Raw genomic sequence first — 26,967 nt, 5'->3', positions numbered from 1 at the left:
ATCAAGGTTCCTATAGACCTTGAGAGTACGTAAGCATAAACTCCCAAACATTATAATAAAGTATAATTATGTTCAGGTATTTGACACATGATAATTTGAAAAGGAAAAAAGAGAGAAATAATATAGTCCATCAGAACTCTTGTGGAACCAGGACCAACAGCCGAAGATATTTCCTCAAAATACAGACCAGTTAATTATTATCAGTAAAAGCTAGATAGACAGAGAGGCCTTCAAAAGTCTCTAGGCCAACATGCCCTGCAAAGAATGTTTGGTATGCATTGCCAGAACTATGTGTGGCACATTCCTGCCATTGTGGCATCTACTTTAAGATTTAGGTCCATGGGCATTATGTTGTGGGTCTCCGTATCAGAATTGCGCATGGCGTTACATGCCTATGAAGTACCTTAGCAGACCTCATTCTTCTGGGTGGCATAGTGTGCTGTCATTCATTAATAAGGGGGACGGACATATGTTTGAGGTTTGAGGATGGTTTTATTTTTTCTTGCAGGTTTTGGAAAAACAGTGTGAGAGGAAGCTAACAGTGCGTGCTCTCTGGCACTGGTCCTTGTCACTCCAGGGCAAGGTAAGACAGACTTACTATTGTGCTTGAAATTACACAATGTCATTCCTATATGATGGGGTGTGCACTGAGTAGTTTTTGTGGCAGATGAACGTCTCTGCTGTTCAGTGTCGGGAACTTTGATATTTGTTGTAATGTATCTGCTCTTCATATATCTATCAGTGTTCAATGTCTTCGAGAGTGTATCCTCTTTTTCACAGACGCCTTTAATCATTTATTCTAATTATTTAGTTTGCACACTTCAGGGAGAAAACCTTGAGTGAGGGTCATTTTCAGATTGAAAATCATCGTCCTCCTCAGGACATGGAGTTGGTTCTGGGAATGGTCAGCATAGAGAGATCACACAACAGAGTGGACGGCTTGGGCAGTACTTGGTGATGTTACGAGTTAGATAGCTTTTCCGACTGGCAACCAGTGACAGGGCTACCTTCAAAAAGAGTCTGTCCTATTCTGAAGACCAAAGATAACCCCAATTGACTGGTGCTTTAGGAGGCATCCCTACAGGGTGTTTCTGTGAGCAAGTTTGGAATGGTTCAGGGCCTTGACCACCAAATGATGGGAATCAACTGGTAGAAAGTGAAGAATACTGCACAGTTTAAAAAGAAAATACCTTGATTAAAGTAGGTGTTTCCGTACAATAGGAATACAAGAGTAAGCATGCACACATTTATGTATTGATAGTGGCACCTCTCTCATTATCGTAAGCCATTCTACATATTTTACAAAGGTGTTGCCTCTTGTCTACCGAGATATTACAACTTTTAAAAAATCTAACCAATAAATAGACAATTATCCTCTTGCTGCTCCAATCTTTACAGATTTGGCATTGACAGATAATGAACTATCCTTGAGCAGGAGTATGTAATGATCAATGTGTTGGGGTAGGACTATGATCATCTGTGCTAGGTGATCAGCGTCTTGTAGAACACTGCGCAGTTAGTTGAGTTTGACCCAGCAGCTATTGATCACTTAGTATGATGAAAAAAAGTCCTATGCCATCCTGGATGATACCCCGATTTCTTACTGTATCCAACTGCTCAGTCAATATTCCTAATAAGGTAGGTTGTAGGAAAATGAGTAGAGCATGAGTAAAGGTGCTGTGGCCACAAGCATTACCTCCTTTCCAAAAAAAATCAGATGGACCCTACAGCTATGTTGCAAAATGACCCCTTTGTAGTGGTCATCCTCAGTTTTATATTTTTTTGGTACTCACCTATTGGTAATCTTGAACTCTAACCTTGGGACACTGATACCCAGCACCCAATTTATGTGGTCTGGCGCTTTAAAACTTGTTGAAATTGGCTTAAAACTTGATTGGCACATTTAAAGTTCGTAGAAGGCCATGGTCCATGGTGTATAAATATACACATAACATGGAAAGTTACTAGTGGACTGCAGCACCTTTTGTGCCATACACTACAGTGGCAGTGAAAACATGGCCTACAATGTGTAGCCTCCCAGCAGCAGCAGCTTGAACCCTGCTGTCCAGGCCTGTCAAAATCACAGTTTTGACAAGTAGGAATACATGATTTTAAATATTAAATAATTCACCAAGCACACCTTGCTGCCCAATATATTTAAGTGTGGAACATGTGTGATATTATAAATGACATGTTCCCCCAGTAGCTAGGCTTAAAACGACATTTCCCGTGTGCCAGTTACAGTCTGGCCAGTGACAAAGTAGAAGTATAGATTATATAGTTTAGTCTATAACTGTTCACATTACCAGCTACAGACATATTTGAGAAACACCAATCTAATAGTAAACTCTCTTTTTTTATTAAATATATGTGGATGCAACTTTTAGAAAGCTACCTTTACCCTGCCTGAATCTGCTGGAAAATAATTTGCCTAAGCTCTCTAGCAAATACCCAGCCTGTCCTTGCCCTGAATTTGTGTAAAAAAAGGTGTGGAAACTGCTTCGAGGGCAGGGACAATAGCCTTGGAGTCGGGAGGTGTTGTCTTCCCCTCGCAAGAACCCCAGTTGTGGTAGACCTAGGAATTTAATTTAAAGGGTTCTTCCCTCTTATATTACAGAACACTAGGGAATGGCCCATCTTTTGTCCCTCAAATTAGTCTGGCACCAAACCCAGCAGAATGAAAACTACCCCAGAACTGGTTTTGAGTGACCACAGAGGAGGGGACTTCTCATTACACTGGCCACACCTCTGGTTGGTCTCATAGGCTTTGCCCAAGGGGAGAAGAATTTGCTTATCGTGAATATTTAGAGCGAAGGGCCCTGTTAGATTGTTTGCAATAACGCAAATAAGAAATGCTGAAAAAATGGACAGTGTTGCCTCTGGGAAATGTTACCTGATTGTTTAGAGAGTACGGTCAAACAAAATGGACAAGTTTCATGACTTGAAGCAAACTTTTTTCGCTGTCATTGTGGGAAACAAATTAGAAAGGAGAGAGAGCACAACTGCTGTGTAGGAAACCCCTCACCCACCTACCTAGTAGGTGGCATGCTTCATCATCGGGGCCCAACTGGATTGTCTAGCACAATCCAGTTGTGCTACAACGCCTGAGATACAGCGGAGCAGGGTTATGAGCAGTGAGTGAAGTGCTATGTGAAGTGATATAAGAGTTAAAAAAGTCTCAGGGAAATGCCCTTTTGAAAAAACTTTAATTTTAAGGGTCCCAGGACTAGTGTAAAAAGAGAGAAGGGGATATCGTTAGGAATGTTATTTTCCTTATATCCCTAGAAACTAAGGTCAACTAGTTTCAGCCTTCGATATAGTTCTAGAGGCTTTCGTCAGGACCAATCGAAATTGTAGTTAAAAATAATTTTGGTGAATGGCCGTAAAAAATATATATAGGCCAAGTGTAATTATCAGCACACACCCTAAAGTGTGCTGTGAGTGTAGTGATGAAATACTCACAGTAACTTCGTTCGAGGTTACATGAGTAGAGAGGTAGTGAATCCTCTGGAGTTAGAACGCCGTATGAATCTCCGCTTGCAGTTTGAAGGGAGAACAGGTCCGTAGTACCTAGGACGGCGCTCGGTTCCGCTTGTTCAGCTCTCCTTTCTAATTTGTTTCCCACAATGACAGCGAAAAAAGTTTGCTTCAAGTCATGAAACTTGTCCATTTTGTTTGACCATATTGTGTTGGGGAAGAGGACAAGTTTTTCTTTTCCTCGCTCTCTTGTTGTTCTTATTTATTTTTTATTTATTTGTTTAGAGAGTACTCCAGATTCACCACCCACTAGCTATTGCAAGGCATAAACGTGGTACCCCCAAGGCACCGCCTCAAAACACTTTCCATAGATCAGAAGGGGACTGTACCTGCTGTCGGTGACCTATGAGGAGCCCTGAAAGACTGAACCTGCTCCCTCATGTACCAAGGACATAGAAGTGGGCTCCAAGGACTGTGTGGCTGACTCCCTGTACATGGACACAATGGGCTGCAAGAGGCCTTTTCCTGGTAATCCCCAGCTGAGCAGGCGCAATTGGACTTTGATTTTGACCACTCCCTGACACCCTGAGGGACTGTAATTGCCCTACCCTGACGCAAGGGTGCCTTAGAAGTGTACTATTGTCGTTCTTTGGGCATTAGAAGAAAGTATGGAAACTTTGAGAAACTTATCCTCCAGAGCTCCAGCAGAACCTGCAGGAAAATTAATCGACCAGCAGTTCCATGGTGTCTGTTTGAATTTCAGCTTCATCAAGTTCAGTGCTTCCAGCAAGAGTGAATGGGCAACAGTGTCAGAAGGTACTGATGAATCAAACATGACCAACAGGGGAAAGCTTTCCAGGTCTACGGTGGCAAGTAGATTACCCCATATCTCCACCTCTTTCTGTCCCATTCCTGGAGTGAAAACCTAACTGATGGACAGCCAGTACGTTGTAGTCCTCCAAATAAGCCAACAGGTGTACATTTATTGCTTTTTCCTTGATCCAGCACAATTGCACAGTCGGCCAGACTTTGCTACGCAGAATAGAGTCTAGCCAGCACTTTTTCAATAAGCCTGTGATGATTGTCTGTTTTAAAAGATTGAGAGACAACACCTTTGTATAAAGACAGTTTGAGTGCCTTGACCAAAAATCTCAGTTTTTTTAGGTGCTAGAGCTAGAAGAGTCTTCCTGCCTGCACGTTGATTTCAGGGCTAGCTGTGAGTTTAGACCTGAAGCTAGAAGAGATGATCCTTCTTTTAATAGCAAATTGAAAGAAGGGAAATAATATGACTAGGATGCCATACAAAACCCTAGGCAGACTCCAAAATGTATTAAAAAGTGAAGCCAGTGAATTTCCTTTTTCTAGTTGTGTTTATAGGTATTTGTGTTTTGGGGTCTCTAACTGTATTGATTCATTGATGAGGGTTATCCTCACTTACAAGGTTGTCTTTTGGCAGGTATTTGATGGTTGGGTGCACTTTGTTATGGAACAGCGTCGGAAGAAGGCACGCATTGCTCAGGCTGTGGAGCGATACCGCAGTGATCTTTTGCAGACTGGAGTCAGAAGCATCCTACAATATGTGTCAGGCATGAGGCAATTCCGTGGGCAGCTAAGAACTCAACATCAAGTGCAGGTGAGAATCATATATCAGCTGCGTCACTCTGCCTGAAGTGGTATTCTTTTGACTTATACTGGGTGCTCCCTTGTGTCTGGACAAAGCTATACCTCTCTGAAGAGCTCTTATGAGAGCGAAACACGTGTCAGGGGTTGCTTTTATTCATTTCAGGTTGGCTTGGATGGTATTTTACCAATCCAGAGCTGTCCTACTGTGCCTGGAGTGGTAAAAGGCTTAGGCCATTTTACAGCTCGGCATGAATAGCACTGTGCTAATTCTATGCTTCAAGACTATGCTGTGGAAATGGTAAAAGACTTTGTCCCTTTCTATCTTGGCGTATATGGCACTGTGCTAATCCTACGCTTAAAGACTTTGATAGAAAAGCAGACATTTGAGGTCAGCAAATTTAGAGTCTCACTGGTGTTGAGAGTGCTCTATACTAGAGCTGCTTTCCACCTAAACTTGAGAACTACCCAGAGTTCTCCGCTTCTTTTTTGTGTGTATATATATATATATATATATATCACTTAAAAAAACCATAGGTTTCACACATGTTCTAGTTAGCTGGACATTTCACTCGTAAAAAACCAATAAAATTCCCCCGTTATAGTTACTGCAGGCAACTATAACTCACGCGACCGCAATCCTCTGCTGATGACGTCAGATATTACATCCCTGTATTTAGACACTTATTTACCCATGTCTTCTTCCATTAATCTTTAGCTATACATATATTACAAATATTTATTTTTCAGAAAGACACATATGTCATCAGTGATGTAATATCTGACGTCATCAGCAGAGGATTGCGGTCGCGTGAGTTATAGTTGCCTGCAGTTACTATAACGGGGGAATTTCATTGGTTTTTTACGAGTGAAATGTCCAGCTAACTATAACGTGTGAAACCTATGGTTTTTTAAGTGAATTTGCAAGCTTTTTTAAATGCTAATTCGTAACTATAACGTGTGTGAAACCTATGGTTTTTTCAGTGAATTTGTACGGTTTTTTAAATGCTAAGTTATGTTTTTATTATTTTTTTTTTTTTCAGGTTTTTCACCGTGCACACGGTTTGCAGGGTGCGCGCACCTCGCGATTTTTTTTTTTTTTTTAATTGTTTTTTTCTCCCTTGGGGTTCCTTCTGTGACCCCCTGACCAAGGCTAGGGGGTCAGGAACTGTCCACTCTGCCCCCTTTTCACGTTCTCCACCTTTGTTTTTCACCCCCTCAGACTGCGAAAGACAAAATGGCAGCCGACACTTCCTGGTTTCGACCGATTCGAATGTTTACCGACATCTAACAACCAATCAGAATTGCGCTCGCGCACAGCAGGGTGCGCGCACGGTGCGCGCGTATAGATATTGATATGCTTTTAAATGCTATTTTCTCAGGAAATACTGAACAGATTTACACCAAACCTGCAAAAGGCACTTCCTTGACCTTATGGCTACCTCTCTGCCAAATTTCAAGTAATTCTGTTCAGCCGTTCGGGCTGTAGCTGTGTCTAAAGGTCCTATGGAAAAATGCATGGGGAAAACGTGTTTTGGGACCCCCCCTTTTTCTCGGCCCCCACTAGACGAATCACCCCGAGACTTTCAGGGTAGGAGCTGAACGGAGCGCCCCATTAGTTTTGAAAATTTCGCGAGGATTCGTCAACCAGCGCCAAAGTTATTCAAAATAGAATTTTGAGATTTCATATGGAAACTAGGTTGTAACTATAACTATCTACTGGCAACCGCCAGTAGATTATATATATATATATATATATATATATATATCACTCTGGTTGTAAGGATGCAAATTTTGATTGTAATGGCACTAAAGACGTGTTTCAACCTCTCTCGGGGTCTTGGTCAGATGACCAACCACATTCTGAGTTCAGGAATTATAAATAGAGACGGCGTCAGGCACAAAACAGTGTGCTAACAACAATAGAAAAAATACTATTAGACAAAAATAGAATATAACCAAGACGTGTGCCGTTCCAGGAGTTAACACAATTAAACATGAAGGTATTTCTATGTTAAATCACCAATTTACTGTTAATACACACAGGTTAAATTGGAATACAGATAAATATATTACACAAATTCATTTTGAAAACACTGAAATGATTCCCCCAAGATAAGGAATCACATGTTGATCATCGTGCAATAAAGATACAGAATCAAAATTCCTAAGCTCCACAATCAGTCTAGACGAAAAATCTGAGCAAAATACCCTAACAATTGGTGTCTTTTATATCCTGTGTGAATGAATCATTGAGATTAGTGCTCGAGATAAAAATCAACATACGCTCATCGTTGTCCGGGAAGTATCGAAGAGTGAAATGCATTGTAGGTATAGTACCCCTTGATCTGATAATAGGCTGTGCAGGTATTGCTCAATGGAGTTGCGAGGAAGGAGTTTGTTCTAATACAGCCTACTCATATTTATGCCCAGACTCAGAATAATTCAAAGTGACTGTAGTGGCTGAAACTGAAATCTACTGTCTTATATTAACCGCGTTAAAGGAGAGATGACTGTTCAGAAGAACGTCCTACAATCTCCAGTGCTCTTAACAATTTAACGGTGGCTACTCTCCAAGTTGATCTGTTGCGCCAAGAATGCTCTGTCAAAACAAAATGAGAGGCAATTAACATGGGGTATCTAGTGAATGGCAAAAATGGAACAGCGTCTATATGTCTTGATTCCTGATAATTCCTACACAACGGGAGCTAGGAAACATACACCAATAGCATATGAAAACATTAAATGAACTATTGCTAGACCGGTATGGAGATGTATCAATGTATAGAGGATTTAAGATAGGGAACAGTAAAAATATTGCAAACATAACATTAATATATAAAAACAAAACTCATAAGAACTATGGAGTTGGGCCTTGGGAGGACATGAATAATCTATAAATGTGAGTGTAACTCTTTGTCATTATTCAACCCTGTGGGGAACATTCTGCCAGCCTGCAAAATAAATCAACATTCAAGTCTGATTAAAGCCTGAACACGGTTACCTCCTCTCGGGTGTTTGGGTACTGTGTCTAAGCCAAAGTATTTCCCCTTCGTCTAGTTGCTATTATGGGCTTCATTGAAATGTTTAGCTGTGCTATGGCTGAAGTATCGGTTGGTTATGGCTCCCCAGTGCTCTAAAATCCGTTTTTCGAACAAGAAGGTTGTTGACCCAATGTACCACTTATCACTTGGGCATGTTATCACATACACCACAAAATCAGTCCCACAGTTGATCATTCTGGGGGTCTTCCATTGTTTCGTAGCTCTCTGTAGTGTCACTTCCCTGACATTCTCACTGTGACTACAAGCCTTGCATTTGTGAAAACCACCGCCCTGCTCCAGCCAATTTCTCTTGCGAGACTTTAAATGGCTGTTGACCAGCATGTCCTTAAGGGATAGGTTCTTTTTGTATGTAACTGATGGTGTTCCCCATAGTTTCTTTCCTAGCATAGGATCTTGTGTGAGAATATTCCACCTCTTCCTCAAAACCTGTCTACGGTCAGCTGCCTGTGTATTGTAGATGGTTATGAATCGTATCGGTTTGTCAAATGTCCCGGCCCGCTTTTCGGTTTGGGTGGTTGAAAAACAGCCTCATTACGGTTGATGGTGTCTGCTTTGGTTACCCCTCTAGGTAACATTCTGGTAGAATACCATCTGTCTTTGAATCTCTTCAGCATTTCATTGTTAGTTTTTTCATAGGACGTTTCAGAGCTGCAGTTCCGTTTTGATCTGAGGAGTTCCCCATAGGGGATGCTCCATCGGAAATTAGGTGGATGGCAACTGGCAGCGTGGAGGATCGAATTGCCTGCAGTCTGCTTTCTGTGGAGATCTGTGGATAGTTTCCCCTCACTTACTGTCAAACTGATGTCCAAAAAACCAATGGTGTCTAGGCTAAGTTGCATTGTAAACTTCAAATCTGATAGAGACTACTAGCCGCAGATTCCTTAATGTAGAATTATCCCCAGGCGTGAGACTGGACCCGGAAAGCTTTCTTTGCTCCAGCATCTCTGCGCGCGCCGGGGGGGTGGGGGAGCGGTACCACGCGACTCCGCCCTGGCGTCGTCCGCGGGCATGACGTCAGCGAGGTTACATAGCCCCACCCCTGCACGCTGACATCAGTTTCCTTCTTTTCCGAATGCAACGCGGATCCGGATCGTGTCCCTGACCTGTTTTCAGGCCTTCTTTACACGCTTTGCGTGGTAGAACAGTGTGCAAGTGCCTTCAGGCTTCAAGACGTGCTCGTCTTGCGCACGTCAGATGTTGACGACGGACCCTCATCCTATTTGCATGTGGTGTTTGGACGAGCACCATGATGAGCACCATGATTCCACGGACTGCGACGCTTGCCAGCATCTGAAGCCTAAGTCCCGGCGGGAGCGCCGGATGAAACTCTTTTCGGCACGCTTGTCCAGATCGGTGTCGTCTCCTCGTCTGTCCCCTGCGGAAGGGTCCAAGAATTGCCATTTCAGACTCCGACATCGCCCGTCGCCGAGGCCCCTAGGGCGTCGCTTGCCCGTCGATAAGTCTTTAAGCTTGTCCCCGAGGCCTGATCCCCGCTCTGCGGAGGGCGCGGTTCTCCGAGAGACATGCGGCCTCATTCGTCGCCATCCTACCTGCTGTTTCCTGGCGTCGGGGCAACCAGGATCCAAATGGAGGCCTATGCTGCGGCTTTGCAGGCTTTCGTGGCCCCTCCTCCTCCTCCTCTTCCTGGGACACCCGCAGATCCTTTGCCATGTGCGAGGCCTTCCACGGCGTCGCCGGCAGCTCTGGCCCCGGCGCCGGAGAGTTCGGCTTCAGGTTCTGGATGTGTGGTGTCGTCGGGGTGTGGCCCTACGGGGTTCCTTCTTCGACCCATGGCGTCTCTGCCTCGCCGCAAACCCCAAGGGGGTTCCTGTGGTGTTGCAAGAGGTCGCCGAGACTCGCGGCTCATCCCCGAGTCCTCCTCGGTCTTCTGGGCAGGCGACGGCCTTGCTAGAGACCGAGTGACGCTGCTCAGGCGCTGACAGCTGTTGGCCCTGGTGGCGCCGCAGGTGCTGGCTAGGGGCCGGGGCGTGTCCCCTGGTCCCTCTCGTCTCTCCACGCAGTCGGAGGTCGAGTCGGCGCCTTTTCGGCGCCGTTCTTTCACCGACCCGGCGCCGGCCCTGCTCCATTCTCCTAGGTCGCAAAGGTTGGTGGAGGTTGTCTCGGCGTCCCCTCCGGCGCTGGTCGACGTTCCACCGGCACCTGTGGCGGATTCCACAGCGCCGTGCCGGCGTTGTCGTCGAGTCGTCGACTCGTCTCTAGAGGCCCCCTCCTCTCCGAAGGTTCATCAACTTTTTGTCTCTTCTTCCACGGAGACGGGACGCCACGTCGTGTCCTTTTCCCCAGCGTCTTCCAGGGAGGGCTCTTCGCCGTCCCCGCGACCACAGCCTTCACCAGAGGCACCTCCGGTCACCCATTCGTCTGTGCATCTTCCACCATTCCGGGGCGGGCCATTTCTTCCTCTAGCTGGACTCGGGGATGGGCGGCTTAGTTTACAGCCGTCACCCACGGAGGAATTGCTCTCTTTCCCCCCCCCCCCCCCCCCCCCCCACGACGCCCTACTGAGGTGAGTGCAGCCTTTGCCCGGGCCATTTACACGTCCGCTGGCATTTTGCTCATGGGCGACCCTACCACCCCATTTCCTACCGACCATTTGCTTGAGGTTCTTCATCAGGGCTCTGGTGGATGGGAGCTGCTTCTTCCATTCGAAGCTTCGCTCCATAATTCTCTTCTGGGGGCTGGGGACGTCCTGCCACGGGGGATCCGGTGCCCCAATCGCTCTTACACCGCCACCGTCCTGCTCCACACAATCCAGTCTGCCTTTCTTTCCACCCTTCTACCCAGGGCCCTCTTCTGCAGACTGCTTTTCCCTCCTTGCCCTTGGTGGTGTTTCCTCCGTCGCAGGAGGCCCGGTGGTTGGATTCCTGGGGGCGTAACATCTTCGCTTTCTCTAGCGCTGCTTTGCGAGCGCTCAACACGCTTTGTGTGTTGGCCAGGGCTACTTCCAGTTTGTGGGATTCCGTGGAGTCCCTTCTGTCTTGCGCCTCTCCAGACAGTGCTTGCGCTGATCTGCGGCGCCATGTGATGGATGACCGGGAGTTAGCTGTGTTTATTCTTCGCTCGGCTCTGGATGTTTCTGAGGCTCTCTGCCTCAATATGGCGAGTTCAGTAGCTCTCCGTCGCCATGCCTGGTTGCGGGATAGCGTTTTCCCTGAGAATGTTAGGGAGCGTCTGGTTGACCTGCCCGTTGATGGGGTGCTCTTGTTTAACACCCATGTGGATGCCGCCATTCAGCGGCTCCTTGCGGGGCTTCATCCTCCTCCCCCTCCGTAAACTTGGCTTGTCGGTCCTCTGCTGCTTTATGGGAGGCGTTATCCCATCTCTTTTTTTCTTGGGGGTATAGTGGTTCGGTTGGACCGTTTGTGTATTCTGTGTAGGTTGGCATGCCTTCGGGGTTTTTAGATTGGCCCCTTTGTACTGTTGTCTGCTGGTCTTTTTGTGGTTCTTGGGTTGTTGGTACACCCGTATGTGTCCTCAGGTTGGACTTTCTGCATGTTTTTTATTTGGCTTCTTGGCAAGCCGTCTGTGGTTCTATCTGCAGGTCCTTTATGTTCTGTCCACTGCTGCGGGATTTTTTCCCTTAGAGGTGTTCCCTTGTTTCTTGGGACGTAACATACCCTATGTGGGGTACTTGTAGCTATTACATAGCTCTGTCCTGCGCTGGGAAGGTATAGTCGCCCTTTTTCGGGTTCCCTGCCTTTCCTGGCATCACTGTATACCGCTGTTGCAGTCTCTTTTGTCTGCCCGGGTGCAGCTTGCGCTGCTCCAGGTTCTGTCATTCTCAGTGTTCGCTACATCGCTCGACCAGTCTGGCATGCTGTCTGCGGTGTAGTGTTGTGGCATTTCCGCCTTCCAGTTTGGCGTTTCGGCCTGGTCCTCTGTCTGGTGTTGCAGGGGGGCTCTGCTTCTCCTGGCTTCCTGTTTTCTGGTTGATAGCTTGGGTCCGTCCTCCGTGTCTCCTTTCTCTTCTGGCTGGTCCCACTTCTCTTTGTGGGTTGGTGTGACTCTATAGGACGATCATCCTTTGGGGTTTGTTCTACCTTTCTCTGGCCTCTGCCCTTGGCTTGCGCCTGGTTTGTTCTGGGTGTACTGCTCTATGGTATTGTCAGCTGCCGGCTGCACACGCCTGCTCGTTCTACTCCACCGCCGTGGCCCTTCGTGTGTTCCCTTGGCCCCTGCCTCTTGTTCTGCTGGGGCTTTGCGCACCTGTACCTTTCTTCTTATGCTTGCGCTTCCTGGCAGTGGAGCCGTTCCTGCCTTGTCTGTTTCCTGCAGCGGATGGCTGTTCCGCTGTCCTCTATCGCTGTGTGTTTTTCTACGGCGGGTTCTGCCTCCGGTTCTACCTCTTCTCCCTGGAGTTGGGGTGGTTCTTTTCTTCCTGGGTGCTCCTCTGTGGCTGTCTGTCCCTGCGAGGGTTTGTGGCAGTTGTCCCTTGAATGGGCTTGGGGTCTCCTAGTCTTCCCTTCGCCTTGTTCTTCCTTGCTTCTGTTTGGTAAGGGCTGGGCCACCCTTCTTGTTCCCGAGACAAGTCCCCTGCTGGGGCTCTGTGTTTCTTCCTACTGGGGAGGTTCTCTCGCAGGCCCTCGTCCCCTCTGGGTATGGCTAGGGTATCTATTCTACGTTAAGGAATCTGCGGCTAGTAGTCTCTATCAGATGTACAAGTTACTTACCTTCGGTAACGATGTATCTGGTAAAGACGATTCTAGACGCAGATTCCTTCACGGCCCCCCCTTCCTCCCCGTTCTGCGAGGACCTTCAGTTGGATTTCTGCATTCGCCTCCCTCTGGGTGGCTTGTCTTCTGTTGGTGTCTGCCTCGCTTCCTCCCGGACAGGATGCTTCGTTCTGCTTGATTGTTCCACCCCTTCCCTTAGGATTCCTGGTCGGTTGGTTCATGTGTGGTTCTGCATCCCTTCACTCTGTTTTTTTCTCCAGTGTAGGGGCCTTCTTTACTTCTTCTGCCTTTATTTGCTTGGGGTTTCTGACTCCTTTGCAGTCCTCTCCGTTGTTTTTTTTTTTTTGCCTGTACCTCCGACTTTTCGCTCCTTTCAGGGGATACGGCTCTCCTTGAGGGTGTCGTCTGGGGGTGAATTGCTGTTACTACTCTGCTCCGGGCTTGTTGCCATTCCCTGTTGTGGATTGTGATTGCAGTCCCTCTCTCTCTTCTGCTATTGCGGCGTTCGCATGCTTTCTGCCTCCAGGGAGGATGTCGCCTTAGTTTGCAAGGGGGTTCTTCAGAGCGGTGCTCTACTCTTTCACTGCTAAGGCTTTCACCGTTATGGCTTTGTGTACCTTAGCGCTTCGCACTTTTCCACCTGGTGCTGTTCCTCACCTTCCGTTTCTCTCTCTTTTCTGTTTCACTGATTCTTCGCACACTGTTCCCCTACTCTCCACAGTTTTTTGTTTGTGTTGGCTCCGCGTTGTGGCGCGGAAAAGTTCTCAGAAGAAAACTGATGTCAGCACACAGGGGTGGGGCTTATGTAACCCCCCCCTTCCCGCGCGCAGAGATGCTGGGGCAAAGAAAGTTTTCCGGGTCCAGTCTCACGCCTGGGGATAATTCTACGTTAAGGAATCTGCGGCTAGAATAGTCTCTTCCAGATGCATCATTACCGAAGGTAAGTAACTTGTACATTAATGTTACTGTTCAATTTGTTCACAAAGTGAATTCAATCACATTCTCTTCCCTCCCATACAAAGAACACATCATCTGACGTCCACTGCAAGAAATAAGCACTGTTAAATGCAAGTAGTCAGAAATATATATATATATATATATATATATATATATTCACATATATATTCACTGAAAAAACCATAGGTTTCAGGTACGTTATAGTTAGAATTAGCATTTAAAATAACTTAGAAATAGAGATGTCATTAGTGATGTCATGAGTGATGTCACTGACCATGTCATGAGTGATGTAATATGTGACGTCATCAGCAGTGCATTGCGGGCGCGCGAGCTATAGTTAGCTGAACTAACTATAACGGGGGAATTTCAATGGTTTTGTACGAGTGAAAAGTCCAGCCAACTATAACGCCCCTGAAACCTATGGTTTTTTCAGTGAATTTCTAAGGTATTTTAAATGCTAATTCCTAACTATAACGTACCTGAAACCTATGGTTTTTTTCTGTGAATTTCAAAGGTTTTTTTAAATGCGAATTTCTAACTATGCCTACAGAGATAGGACATGTGAAAAAAGAAGAAAAAACGCACAAAGAAAAAAAAGAAATGCAGAATGAAGCAACAGAAATCCTCTAAAAAGGAAGAAAAGTGCAGGAAGAAGGATAACGTGCAGAAAGAACAAACAGAAGAGCAGAAAGAAGCCTTGTTGCAAAATCATCCTGTACCCTCAACTTTTTTCGGACGGATACTGGTGATAACGGAGTCTGACTAACCAGTCCTAGAGCCAGTGCTATGTTAAAAGACACTCAGAATACAGTGAAAACGCCTACATACACTATGGAACACTATGCGTTGGGGTCCCCCTGTGATCAGCATGACCTCCTCTGTAAGCCCCTAGTATATAATAGGGCAGGGGATTAAAACTACCTCTCAAAACGTGCCACAGGACGTGTTTGCACATGTCAGCTCAGGCCCCGTCCCCTCACTTCCTCACTGTGTAAACACGCCCTGTGGCCATTTTAAGTTGGGAGATTAAGTCCCCTTGAATCCTGAGGGTCCCTAGGGTCCAACTAGACCACTAGGTACCTCCAGTAAGCGCCACAGAGCTGCGTTGCAGAGAGATGTAAAAAGGGGCACGGCCTAGACCACCTCTCTGCAACACAGCTCAGTGGCGCTTACTGGAAGCACCTGGTGGGCTAGTTAGTCCCCAGGGGCCCTCAGGATTGAGGGGGAATTATTTCCCCAACTTAAAACGCGCCATAGGGCGTGTTTGCACACGTCACCTCAGGCCCCGTCCCCTCCCTTCCCCACTGTGTAAACACGCCCTGTGGCCGTTTTTTAAGTTGGGAGATTAAGTCCCCTTGAATCCTGAGGATCCCTAGGGGCAAAATAGCCCACTAGATACGTCCAGTAAGCGCCATTGCAGAGAGGTGTAAAAAGGGGCACGGCCTGCACCACCTCTCTGCAACGCAGAGCAGTGGCGCTTACTGGAAGCACCTGGTGGGCTAGTCGGCCTCAGGGTCCCTCAGGATTGAAAGGGAATTATTTCCCCAACTTAAAACGCGCCACAGGGCGTGTTTGCACACGTCACCTCGGGCCCAGTCCCCTCCCTTCACCACTGTGTAAACGCGCCCTGTGGCCGTTCTAATTTGAGAGATTAAGTCCCCTTGAATCCTAAGGGTCCCTAGGGTCAAACTAGCCCACTAGGTACCTCCAGTAAGCGCCACAGACCTGCGTTGCATAGAGGTGTAAAAAGGGGTGTGGCCTCAGAACACCTGTCTGCAACGCAGCTCCCTGGCGCATACTGGAGATACCTGTTGGGCTAGTTGGCCATCAGGGACCCTCAGTATTGAAGGGGAATTAATTCCCCAACTTACAACTGGCCAGGGGGCGCGTTTGCAGAGTGCTGCAAGGAGGGGGCATGGCCTCCGGCGCGATGCCGGTCTTTTATTTATTTATTTATTTTAAGAAGGAGGGCTGTGTGGCCCCCCTTTCTTTTTCTAATTTACTGGCCCTGGGGACTCCATCCCCCAGGGCCTGCACCCTAAGTTTTTTTTGTCAAAAAAAATAAATTTGGCCCTCCCAAGGCCTTAATCGGCCCCGGGGATCCCAACCCTCGGGTCATGGCCTTTTTTGGTTTTTTAATTCTTTTGGAGGGGGCTGCGTTGCCCCCCTTCTCAGGCCACTTATGGCCCCGCGGACCCCATTCCTCGGGCCGGCCTTTGTTATTTATTATTTTAAAAAAATATATTTTTGCAGCGTGAATCTTTCTGGATTCACTATGCTGTGCATTATTCCGCGATCTTGTGGTTGGGTCCGGATTCGTAGTCTTTTCTTTGTTTTTTTTTTTTTTGTTTTTTTGTAGCCCAAGTGGGCGGCGACGACTACCATTTGGTGCACCTTCCGTGACGTCGTCGTGCTTCCTGCGGAAGTCCCACCTTTGGGGCGCCATCTTCAGATTCTTTTTTCCGCCGTTGGGTCTGGATCGTCATCGAGAAGCTCCAGAGTTACAACCGAAGAAAGAAGAAAGAAAAGCGAGTTTCGTCGACAAATACATCGGAGTTTCACAGGAAAGGAGGTTATTTCATCAGCAGCGCGAAGAAAGGAGGTTCAGCGCCCATTTTTCTTCGACCTGGGAGAATGCGCACTCAGAGGCCCTGAGCGCAATGGACAAGACGCCATTCAAGTTCTGCCCAAACTGCCACCACAAATTTGCGCAGAAGGACCAGCATCCGGTCTGCAACCTCTGCCTACCGGTCGAACACCAGAGTAAGGACTGCAACGCCTGCTCAGCCTTCGCGCCGAAGACGCTCAGAGTGAGAGATCGGCAGAGAAGAGCCAACGCCAGCATGGATGGCAAGGGTAAGGCCCCGTCGCTCTACGATCTGGGCCTCTCCTCGGACGACGAGGACAACGTCGCCGGGACAGCCGAAAACTTCACGGTCGTAGAGACCGACAAGAAAAAAGAAGACGAGGTAAGAGAATCGTCGAGCGAAAAACAGAAAGTACCTCGAAAACACGAGGGTGACTCGAAAAAATCTGAGTCTAAGTCCACGAAGGGAGCCCCGGCGCCGAAAATTTCGACGACCAAAGGGGGAACCATGGACAAGAGGCCGAGCGGATCCTTAGAGAAGGACTCCCTGGTGCCGAAAGACGCCGAAAGGCAAGGGTCGTCGAAGACAACCCAGGGAGCGGCCCGATCAACGCTGAAAGAACGGTCGACGTCGACGCAAGTTTCGACGAAAAGATCCGCGGTCGACGCCGAAAGCATCTCCGAGATGGAGAAAAAGAAAAGGCGGCTCGAGGCCGAAATGGAGAACATCCTTCAAAGGAAGAAGGAGTTTGACGCCAAGATGAAGGAATTCAAGATTCCAACGATTTCATCGGCGGACGTCGTCGAGGTCGAGGAAGAATTCGACACCGAGGGACTGATGAGGGATCTCGAAGAGGAAGACGAGACCTATTATGAAGAGGAAGCCGAGGAAGAAGACCAACAGTCGGTCTACGGCTCGGCACCATCGACCAGCCACGAGATTGAATGGCAGGATCTCGACACCGAGAACCCGGAGGAGTCCGTGGACACGTACCCTTCGAGGCCTTCGCCACCCGACGACATCGGGGTGTACAATATGGTGGTCAGGAGCGCAGCGACAGCCTTCGGCGTCAAACTCGACGAAGAGAAGCCGAAAGCCGATTTTCTCGTCGAGACCCTGCTCCCCATCCAGACAAGGAGCCAGTTCCTCCCCATGCTTCAAAGCGTGATGAATCAGGGGAGAGAAGCCTTCAAGGAACCAGCGACCTGCCGGTCGATCAATCCGAAGATTGAGAAGAAGTATAAGCACTCTTCCCTCGACCCCCCTTACATCAAAGGTAGCGTGACCGCAGACTCCATCATAGCGTCCACGGCCAGGAGAAGGGCCAACGTACCAGCAACCTCGGGCCCACCACCTGATAAAGAGAGCAGGAGGATAGACCTCACAGGAAGAAAGGTCGAGAGGAACGCCGCTATGCACTGGCGCAACATTCTGTGATTCTGGTCAAATCACTTAATCTCCCCATGGCTACAACCAAAATGAATTTGATCTTGTGTGATGTAACCAATGCTCATGTAAAGCACTCCAATACCTGACTAGTCTGCACTATATAAAACTGCAAATACACAAAAAATAAGTGTTTTGCACACTTCTGTCACTGGGCTATACATGGGCTACATTTGGGCTCTTTTGTCTCTGGTGGCCATCTTGGGAGATTTATTTGTTATGAAGTTTCCTAATTTCCTCATTTACTGCAGTCTCCTCAGTGGGAATACTTTCAGTTTTGTATTTTGGTTCCATCAAGAAGGCATTCAGATGTGTCACACATTTGCCATAAATTCTGAATGTTAGCACTCTAGTTGCTCATTAGATCACTGTAGTAAAACTACTGCTCACCAGGGAAGTCTGCTGCTGGTATTGAAAGTGCATGTTTCAGTCTGCTTGTCAGAATTTTTTTATGAAATAGAAGAGGATTTGAGAAGTCAAAATGTGCCCTAATTTTTCTTTCTGCAGAACTAATTATAATTTCTATGCAAAATGAACCCCCTCATTGTGTTCCTTTGTAAATTAAATGTTTTAAGTGTTACCACTTTATTCCAATCAAGGTGGCTTCAGGTGTGCCATACTTTTGTCATAAGTAAGACTGTTAGCGCTCTAGTTGTTCGTTAGAACACTCTGGGACATTCTGGCATTGAGCTATACTTGGGCTATATCTGGGTGATATTTGGGCTACATTTGGGCTCTTTTGTCTCTGGTGACCATCTTGGGAGATTTATTTGTTATGAAGTTTCCTAATTTCCTCATTTACTGCAGTCTCCTCAGTAGGAAATACTTTCAGTTTTTTACTTTGGTTCCATCAAGAAGGCATTCAGATGTGTCACACATTTGCCATAAATTCTGAATGTTAGCACTCTACTTGCTCATTAGATCACTGAAGTAAAGCTACTGCTCACCAGGGAAGTCTGCTGCTGGTATTGAAAGTGCATGTTTCAGTCTGCATGTCAGAATTTTTTTATGAAATAGAAGAGGATTTGAGAAGTCAAAATGTGCCCTAATTTTTCTTTCTGCAGCACTGATCATACTTTCTATGGCAAAATGAACCCCCTCATTTTGTTCCTTTTTAAATGAATTGTTTTAAGAGTTACCACTTTATTTCAACCAAGATGGCTTCAGGTGTGCCATACGTTTCTCATAAGTAGGACTGTTAGCGCTCTAGTTGTTCTTTAGAACAGTCTGGGAAATGCAGTAGAACACAAAGGAATTAAATGACAGTCTCTGCCCTTATTGGATGTACATGTTTTACTGAGAATGTCAGACTTCATTCTCACATGACTGAGAAAGATAATGTGAATTTACAGAAAATATGCTCTCAGTTTAGCTTATAGATCACCTTCCAAACCTCTGTGGGAAAAGCATGAGAAAATAGATTTCTCTCAAACATGATTCATGATATCACAGCAGAAGGCTTTTTCACATGGTAAAATCACCTTAGAACACACCACAATTCCTAAAATGAGTATGGTACCATCAACAAATGATTTATAATGTAACTAAAGTCTTAAAACCTTCTATTAACTGCAATGCTTTTTAATGAGGTGCTATCATGTATATTGGTCCCAAGATGGCTGCCAACACTTCTTGGATGAAGTGCTGACAGCCAATCAGATCTCACGATGAGATGTGTGGTTAGGCTCCGCCCAGATATATATGTGATTTTACTTTTGATTTTCTCAGGAACTACTGAACGGATTTACACCATTTAAGCAAAAGGCACAAGTCTGAACTGAGGACTACATCTTTGCCAAATTTGGTGTAATTCCGTTCAGCACTTCGGGCTGTACCTTCGACTAAAGGTCCTATGGGAAAATGCATGGGGAAAACATGTTTTGGGACCCCCCTTTTTTCTGATCCTCCGGTTGACGAATCACCCCGAGACTTTCAGGGTAGGAGCTGAGTGGAGCGCCCCATTAGTTTTGAAAATTTCACAAAGATAAGTCAACCGGCGCCAAAGTTATTCAAAATAGAATTTTCAGATTTCCTATGGGAACTCTGTCCTAACTATAACTATCTACTGGCGACCGCCAGTAGATAATATATATATATATATATATATATATATATATATATATATATAGATATATTCACTAAAAAAACCATAGGTTTCACCCGTTATAGTTAGCTGGACTTTTCACTCGTAAAAAACCAATTAAATTCCCCCGTTATAGCTAGTTCAGCTAACTATAACTCACGCGCCCGCAATCCACTGCTGCTGACGTCACATATTACATCACTCATGACATGGTCAGTGACATCACTCATGACATCACTGATGACATCATCCATTGAGTATGTGTTTCTGAGCAATTTTAATATGTTTAATATATATAGGGAAAGGCCTGTTGAAGAATGAGTGGGTGTACAAGTGTGTAAATGTATGATTTTCTTTGGTGCGTAACTGACTCTATAAGTGAGTCATTAAATGTATCTTACTGCAGACTAGTGACTAAACTGTGTAAATGTTTGTATGTGTCTGTATCTTAGTGTATAAGTGGCGGCATGGTTTTGTGAATACCTATATAAGTGTCTATATGAGTTATTGATTGCTTGTCTCAGTATCTGTATGGGTTCCTGAGTGTCTGTGTGGGTAGTGTGTGTGTGACTCTATGCATAGATGTGTGAATGGGTGATTCTATGGGTGCATGGTTTTAAGAGTGCGTCTGTGATGGACTGTATGATTGAGTGAGTGTATGTATGGGTGTGTTAGGGATTGAATGTATATCTCAGTGGTACATTTGTGACTAACTACATACGTGAAAGGCAGTATATATGCGTGTAAGAGTATATAAGTGGGTAGATGTGAGAGTGTGTGATTGTGAGAGTGACTGTATGGATGAGTGTGTGCTTGTATCAATGATTCTATAAGAGCGTAAGAATGTGATACTATTTTTATGAGTAAGTGAACTTGGGTGTGTATAACCGCATAGGTGAGTAAATGGGAGTGTGATTATTTGCATGACTGAGCAGGTGTGAGAGTACCTCTATGGATGATTGGTAGTGTGTGAGTGTCTATATAGGTGTATAAATGCATATGATGGTTTTTTTTGGAGTGACTGTAAGTATGAGTGACTGTACAGGTGAATGAGTGGAGGTGTATGTAGACCTAAGAGTTAATAAGTGGGTATGTAGTTATTGGTATTGCAGTATGTATGGTTTTGAGAATGGAACTCTTAAATTTTGAGTCGGTGTATCAAAGGTTATATTAGGGTGTGATAAGATGTGGTAATTTATCACATGGATGACGTCATCAGTGATGTCATTTGAGATGTCATCAGTGATGTCATGAGTGATGTCACTGACCATGTCATGAGTGATGTAATATGTGACATCAGCAGTGGAGTGCGGGCGCGCGAGTTATAGTTAGCAGAACTAACTATAACGGGGGAATTTCATTGGTTTTTTACGAGTGAAATGTCCAGCTAACTATAACATGTGTGAAACCTATGGTTTTTTCAGTGAATTTGCAAGGTTTTTTAAATGCTAATTCCTAACTATAACGTGTGTGAAACCTATGGTTTTTTAAGTGAATTTCAAATGTTTTTTAAATGCTAATTCCGAACTATAACGTGTGTGAATCCTATGGTTTTTTAAGTGAATTTGCAAGGTTTTTTAAATGCTAATTTATGAATGTATTATTATATTTTTTAAATATTTATTTTACAATAAGCTACCTATATATATAGTTATAGATTAACTTTATCCTGTAATATGGAATGGCTCAGTTTTTATTTTATTTTAATTTGGATAGAGTTGAACAACACTTTTAATTTATTTATTTTTTTTAAGTGTTTTTGACCGTGCGCGCACGGTGCACACATGCGTACATGCTCCGTGTGCGCATGCGTACGTGCTCCACGTGCGCACGTCATGCGTGCTCCGTACGCGCATGCGCGCGTGCTCCGTACGCGCGTGCGTGCTCCGTACGCGCACCTTGCGTGCGCGGTGCGCGCACGGCAAGTCGTGATTTAGAAACAACACTTTTCATTGGTTTATAGTAGTTTCAGGTCATGTGATTAAGAAACAACACTTTTCATTGGTTTATAGTAGTTTCAGTTCCAGAAACTTCCAACACCACACCCACTCCCCTCATTATTACTTCTGATTCCCTGGGAGAAGGAGCTGAGCAGCTTTTCCAGTACTCCAGTACTTGAGAATGGCAGAGCAGCAGTCATCTTCTGGGAGTGAGCAGGAGACCCTTGTGCAACAGAGACAGAGGAAACAGAAAACTCTTTTATATGGCAATTTTTCACTTTTCCAGAGGGGCAGAAGAAGGTGAATGCTCCAAAAGTCACCTGCACTCTTTGTGATCGTGTCTTATCAAGAGGAGATCCTAAAAAGAAATACTCTTTTAGTATCTTAACTTTGATCAGGCACGTTAGAGATGTACATCCTGTGGCTTATGCTCGAGCTGCTAGAGAAAACCCTGCAGCAGCTCAGCCGAGCACATCCGCAGCAGCTCAGCAGAGCACATCATCGGCAGCTCAGCCGAACACGTCACCTGCGGCGGCAGCTTCACCTGCTTCTGTTCCTCTGGATATACACCCTCTGTTTAAGAGGGTGCATATACGATGCAATGCTCTTCTCTCTTATGGGGACACCAGCATTCCCCTAATAGAGAGCAAGATACAGCAGCACACGTGCGGCACCCTATAATTTTTGCCATTTTTTTGTTCCTCTGTCCCTTAATTAACACAACGGCTCTAAGCCACCTAACATCTAAACACTTAAATTTGATTTTTAATTCTATTTTTTTAATTAATTTTTTCCCACCGTGCGCGCACCTCCCGACGGTGTGCGCACCCCGCGATTTAAAAAAAAAAAAAAAAAAAAGGTTTTTTTCACCCTTTATGGTCCTTCAGGGACCCCCTGACAAAAGCTAGGGGGTCAGGAACTCTGTACCCTGTCCCCTTTTCACGTTCTCCACCTTTCTTTTTCACTGTCACACACAAAATGGCGGACAACACTTCCTGATTTCGACCGATTCGAATGTTGACTGACATGTAACCACCAATCAGAATTATGCTTGCGCACGGCATCGAGCGCGCACGGTGCGCGGCTATAGATATTTATGTACTTTTAACTGCAATTTTCTCAGGAACTACTGAACAGATTGACACCATATATGCAAAAGGCACATCCCTGACCTGAGGACTACCTCTTTGCCAAATTTGAAGTAATTCTGTTCAGCCGTTCGGGCTGTACCTTCGACTAAAGGTCCTATGGGAAAATGCATGGGGAAAACGCGTTTTGGGACCCCCCTTTTTTCTCAGCCCCCTCTTGACGAATTACCCCGAGACTTCCAGGGTAGGAGCTGAGTGGAGCGCCCCATTAGTTTTGAAAATTTCGCGAGGATCTGTCAACCGGCGCCAAAGTTATTCAAAATAGTATTTTCAGATTTCCTATGGAAACACGGTCCTAACTATAACTATCTACTGGTGACCGCCAGTAGATAAAATATATATATATATATATTACCTACTGGCGGTCGCCAGTAGGTAGTTATAGTTAGGACCCTGTTTCCATAGGAAAACCGCAACATTCTATTTTGAATAACTTTGGCGCCGGTTGACGAATCCTCGCAAGTTTTTCAAAATAGGTGGGGCGCTACGCTCCGCTCCTACCCTGAAAGTCTCGGGGGGATTCGTCAAGCGGGGGCTGAGATAATAGGGGGGGCCCAAAAGGCGTTTTTCCCATGCATTTTTCCATAGGACCTTTAGACACAGCTACAGCCCGAACGGCTGAACAAAGTTACTTGAAATTTGGCAGAGAGGTAGTTCTCAGGTCAAGGAAGTGCCTTTTGTAGGTCTGGTGTAAATCTGTTCAGTAGTTCCTGAGAAAATAGCATTTAAATCAATATATATATCTGTGGCAGCTTACGGTGCGCTTACCGTGCGCTTACGGTACGCGTACGGTGACGTGCGCGAGCGCGATTCTGATTGGCTGTCAGATCTTAGTAAACATTCGAATCAGTCGAAACCAGGAAGCGGCGGCCGCCATTTTGTGTGTTTCACACAGAAAAAAAAAGGGTGATAACTTGAAAAGGGGGCAAGGAGGAGAGTTACAGACCCCCTAACATTTGAAAGGGGGTCAAAGAAGGACAGAAAAGTACAAAAAAAACATTTAATAATTAAAAAAAAAATCGCGGGGTACGCGTACGGTAAGCTTACGGTGAGCTTACCGTACGCGTACGGTAGAAAAAATAAATAAAAAAAGAAATAAAATTCAGATTTAAGTGTTTTAGATATTAGGGGGCTCTAAAAAGAGCCGTTGTGTTTATGAAGTGATTTTTTAGTGGTACCTACAAGTAAGTACCGATGCAGAGTCTAAGGTTCAAGAGGAAGACTCTGTTCCCTTCATCAGTGAAGTGTACACCATCTCCTCTATAAATGTCTTGCATGTCGTAACGCGAGTTGTTGTGGTAAATGGAACCCATACCATAGTCTCGGAGGAAAGCAGAAACAGATTTGTTGACGTGCTTTCTTGCTTTGTCAATCTGTGGACAGAAATGATTGGACCAGTTCCATTTTTGCCTTTGGCATATGTTAGAAAACACAAAGGTAGTTTTAGGGAAAAGTGAAAACAGTTGTGCAAAGGTCTCCTTCATAAGCATTTCCAGACCTACCCCAGTCAAAGTGCCTAGGTCATTGCCACCACAGTGCACTATTATGAGGTCAGGGTGTTGGATTTGCATGAAGGATTTCACCAATGGCATCAATTGGTGCCACTTTAACCCTCTCTGACCAATCCATTTAATGTCTACATTTGGTAAAGCAAGGTCTCTCACCATATCTGTTTTCTCTGCATACTTTTCACTCCAGAAGACATAGCTGTGCCCTACAATCCACACTGTGAACATCATCAAAGGAGAACTGGATGCACTCAGGAGGTGTAATTCAGTAGAATGGTAAAAAGAAATGAAAGACAGTTTGGAAATGGAGGCATACATATATATATATATTTTTTTTTAAACTGATTGGCTGTTTCATACCATTCTAGAATAAAAACTAGGCTGTATGTGTAAATTTAAAGAAGCATGTTTTGTATTGGTACAGAAAAATGTGTTACCAAAGAACAGTACTATGGATTTGCTGTTAGGTTTGAAAAGTCAAACACTCCTGCTCTTTGGAAATGAAACATTGTTTGGTGAACTTCTGACCTGACTCTACACAGCAGTGTTTCAAGAGCTGTTGCTATGGTAGCAGGCAGAAGTCAAGTTGGGGGAAGGGTACTAGGCAGAAGTCAAGTTGGGGGAAGGGTACTTTTGGAAAAGGGTTGGTTTTCAACCAATAGAAATGTGTGATTACATTTGAAAAAAAGGGGGAAGCACTGAGATTTGAAATTAACATGTATATGTGTGGAAAAAGAGAGGGAAAGTTTGCCATTATCTGGTTCTGCTTAGAGGAGAGAGGTGTACAGAAGAGAGATCCTGGCTCTGATAATCTGCTGTTTGAGTGCCACATTTCTTTCACAACTAACTAATTTTAAAGGTGAGTTTAGAGTTTGAGAGGGGATGTATATGGTAAATTAAGAAATGAATAATAGAATTGGAATTCCTTTTGTTGAAGTTGTGTTTATTATTTTCTGTTTTGGGAGAAATTTAAATGTGAGGAACATGTAAAATAATATGGACTAAGTTTTCACGAAAATTTAAGGTGTACTGGTAAAAATAAGGAATACTTTAAGGGTTTGAGGTTGCACTCAGTAATGCAAATACATTCAGCATCAGTGAGGCTGGTTGCCCTTGCTGGAGTGTAGTGAGTCACCCAGGTTACACATGTTGCTGGTCTCAGAAAGCTGTTTGGTATTGCTCTGGTAATTTTACATTTGCATTAGATGGAAAGGGGGAGGTTTTTTTTTATGCAGAAGCAGACTCTTAGCACACAGCCAGCTGCTTATCCTGTGGAATCATGCATAGTATTCACAACCGAGTGGGGTTTGAGGTTTCAGTCAGTAATGCAAATACATTCAGCATCACTAAGGCTGGTTGCCCTTGCTGGAGTGTAGTCAGTCACCCAGGTTACACATGGTGCTGGTCTGAAAAAGCAGTTTGGACATGTGCTTTTATCAGAATCTGAAAAGTGGATTCATAATGTGTCAGTCTGTAAAAGTGTTTATCACTTGCCAAGAAAAAAGAGTAGTAAGTGTGCTTTCAAATTGGCAAAGAAATTTCGTTTTGTGACTATTGTGAAAACACGACTCTGTGTGCAAATAGGAATTACAGGCAGAGATTTATTGCGTATTGCTCTGGTGATTTTACATTTGCATTAGATGGAAAGGGGGAGCCATTTTTTTGTATGCAGAAGCAGACTCTTAGCACACAGCCAGCTGCTTATCCTGTGGAATCATGCACAGTATTTACAACCGAGTGGGGTTTGAGGTTTCAGTCAGTAATGCAAATACATTCAGCATCACTAAGGCTGGTTGCCCTTGCTGGAGTGTAGTCAGTCACCCAGGTTACACATGGTGCTGGTCTGAAAAAGCAGTTTGGACATGTGATGTTTTCAGAATCTGAAAAGTGGATTTAAAATGTGTCAGACTGTAAAAGTACTTATCACTTGCCAAAAAAGTAGTAGAAAGTATGCTTTGCAATTGGCAAAGAAATTTCGTTTTCTGCCTAATTTCAAACCATGACTCTGTGTTCACATAGGAATTGTTTTTAGATATTTAATTTGTGATGGTGTTATTGTGATTTTCACTTGTAGGAAAGGGGTACATAGTATTTTAAGATTTGAAAAGATCATAAAAAATGTAGTAATATATTTTATTAAAATAAAGGAATTTTTTCTTAGTTTTTTTCAGGTATTGCTGAAGAGCAGTGAACAAAATTTAAGATGCCTACAAAATCCAGACTAAAGAAGGACCACAAAAAAAACCTATATTTGAAGACAACTGGAGGACCTAAGTTAGTTGGAGATGCTCATGTTGGGAAAAAGAACAAGTCTTCTGGTAAGCAGACAAAAGATTTTTTAAAGAACATCTTCAAAAAAAGGAAAAATGTACAAAATGTCTGTACTGGAAAGAATGTTTTCAATTGAAAAAAACTGGAAAAAATTGAGAATTTAGTTAATGCAA

At 44.9% G+C, this 26,967-nt stretch overlaps 1 protein-coding gene across 2 annotated transcripts in view; it reads left to right on the top strand.

Annotated features, from left to right (window-relative positions):
- Positions 1–26,967, top strand: part of SFI1 (SFI1 centrin binding protein) — a 531,261-nt gene that overhangs the window by 352,432 nt on the left and 151,862 nt on the right. For both annotated transcript variants that reach the window (XM_085635878.1, XM_085635877.1), the window contains exons 24-25: positions 509–583; positions 4,934–5,110. In XM_085635878.1, the coding sequence (XP_085492004.1) occupies positions 509–583; positions 4,934–5,110 (252 nt within the window). The remainder of the gene's footprint in view (positions 1–508; positions 584–4,933; positions 5,111–26,967) is intronic.

The sequence above is a fragment of the Triturus cristatus genome, chromosome 11 (genome assembly GCF_964204655.1).
Source record: "Triturus cristatus chromosome 11, aTriCri1.1, whole genome shotgun sequence".
NCBI lineage: Eukaryota > Metazoa > Chordata > Amphibia > Caudata > Salamandridae > Triturus > Triturus cristatus.
The sequence above is the reverse complement of the archived record's forward strand: the minus strand, read 5'-3'. Positions and strand labels throughout refer to the sequence as shown.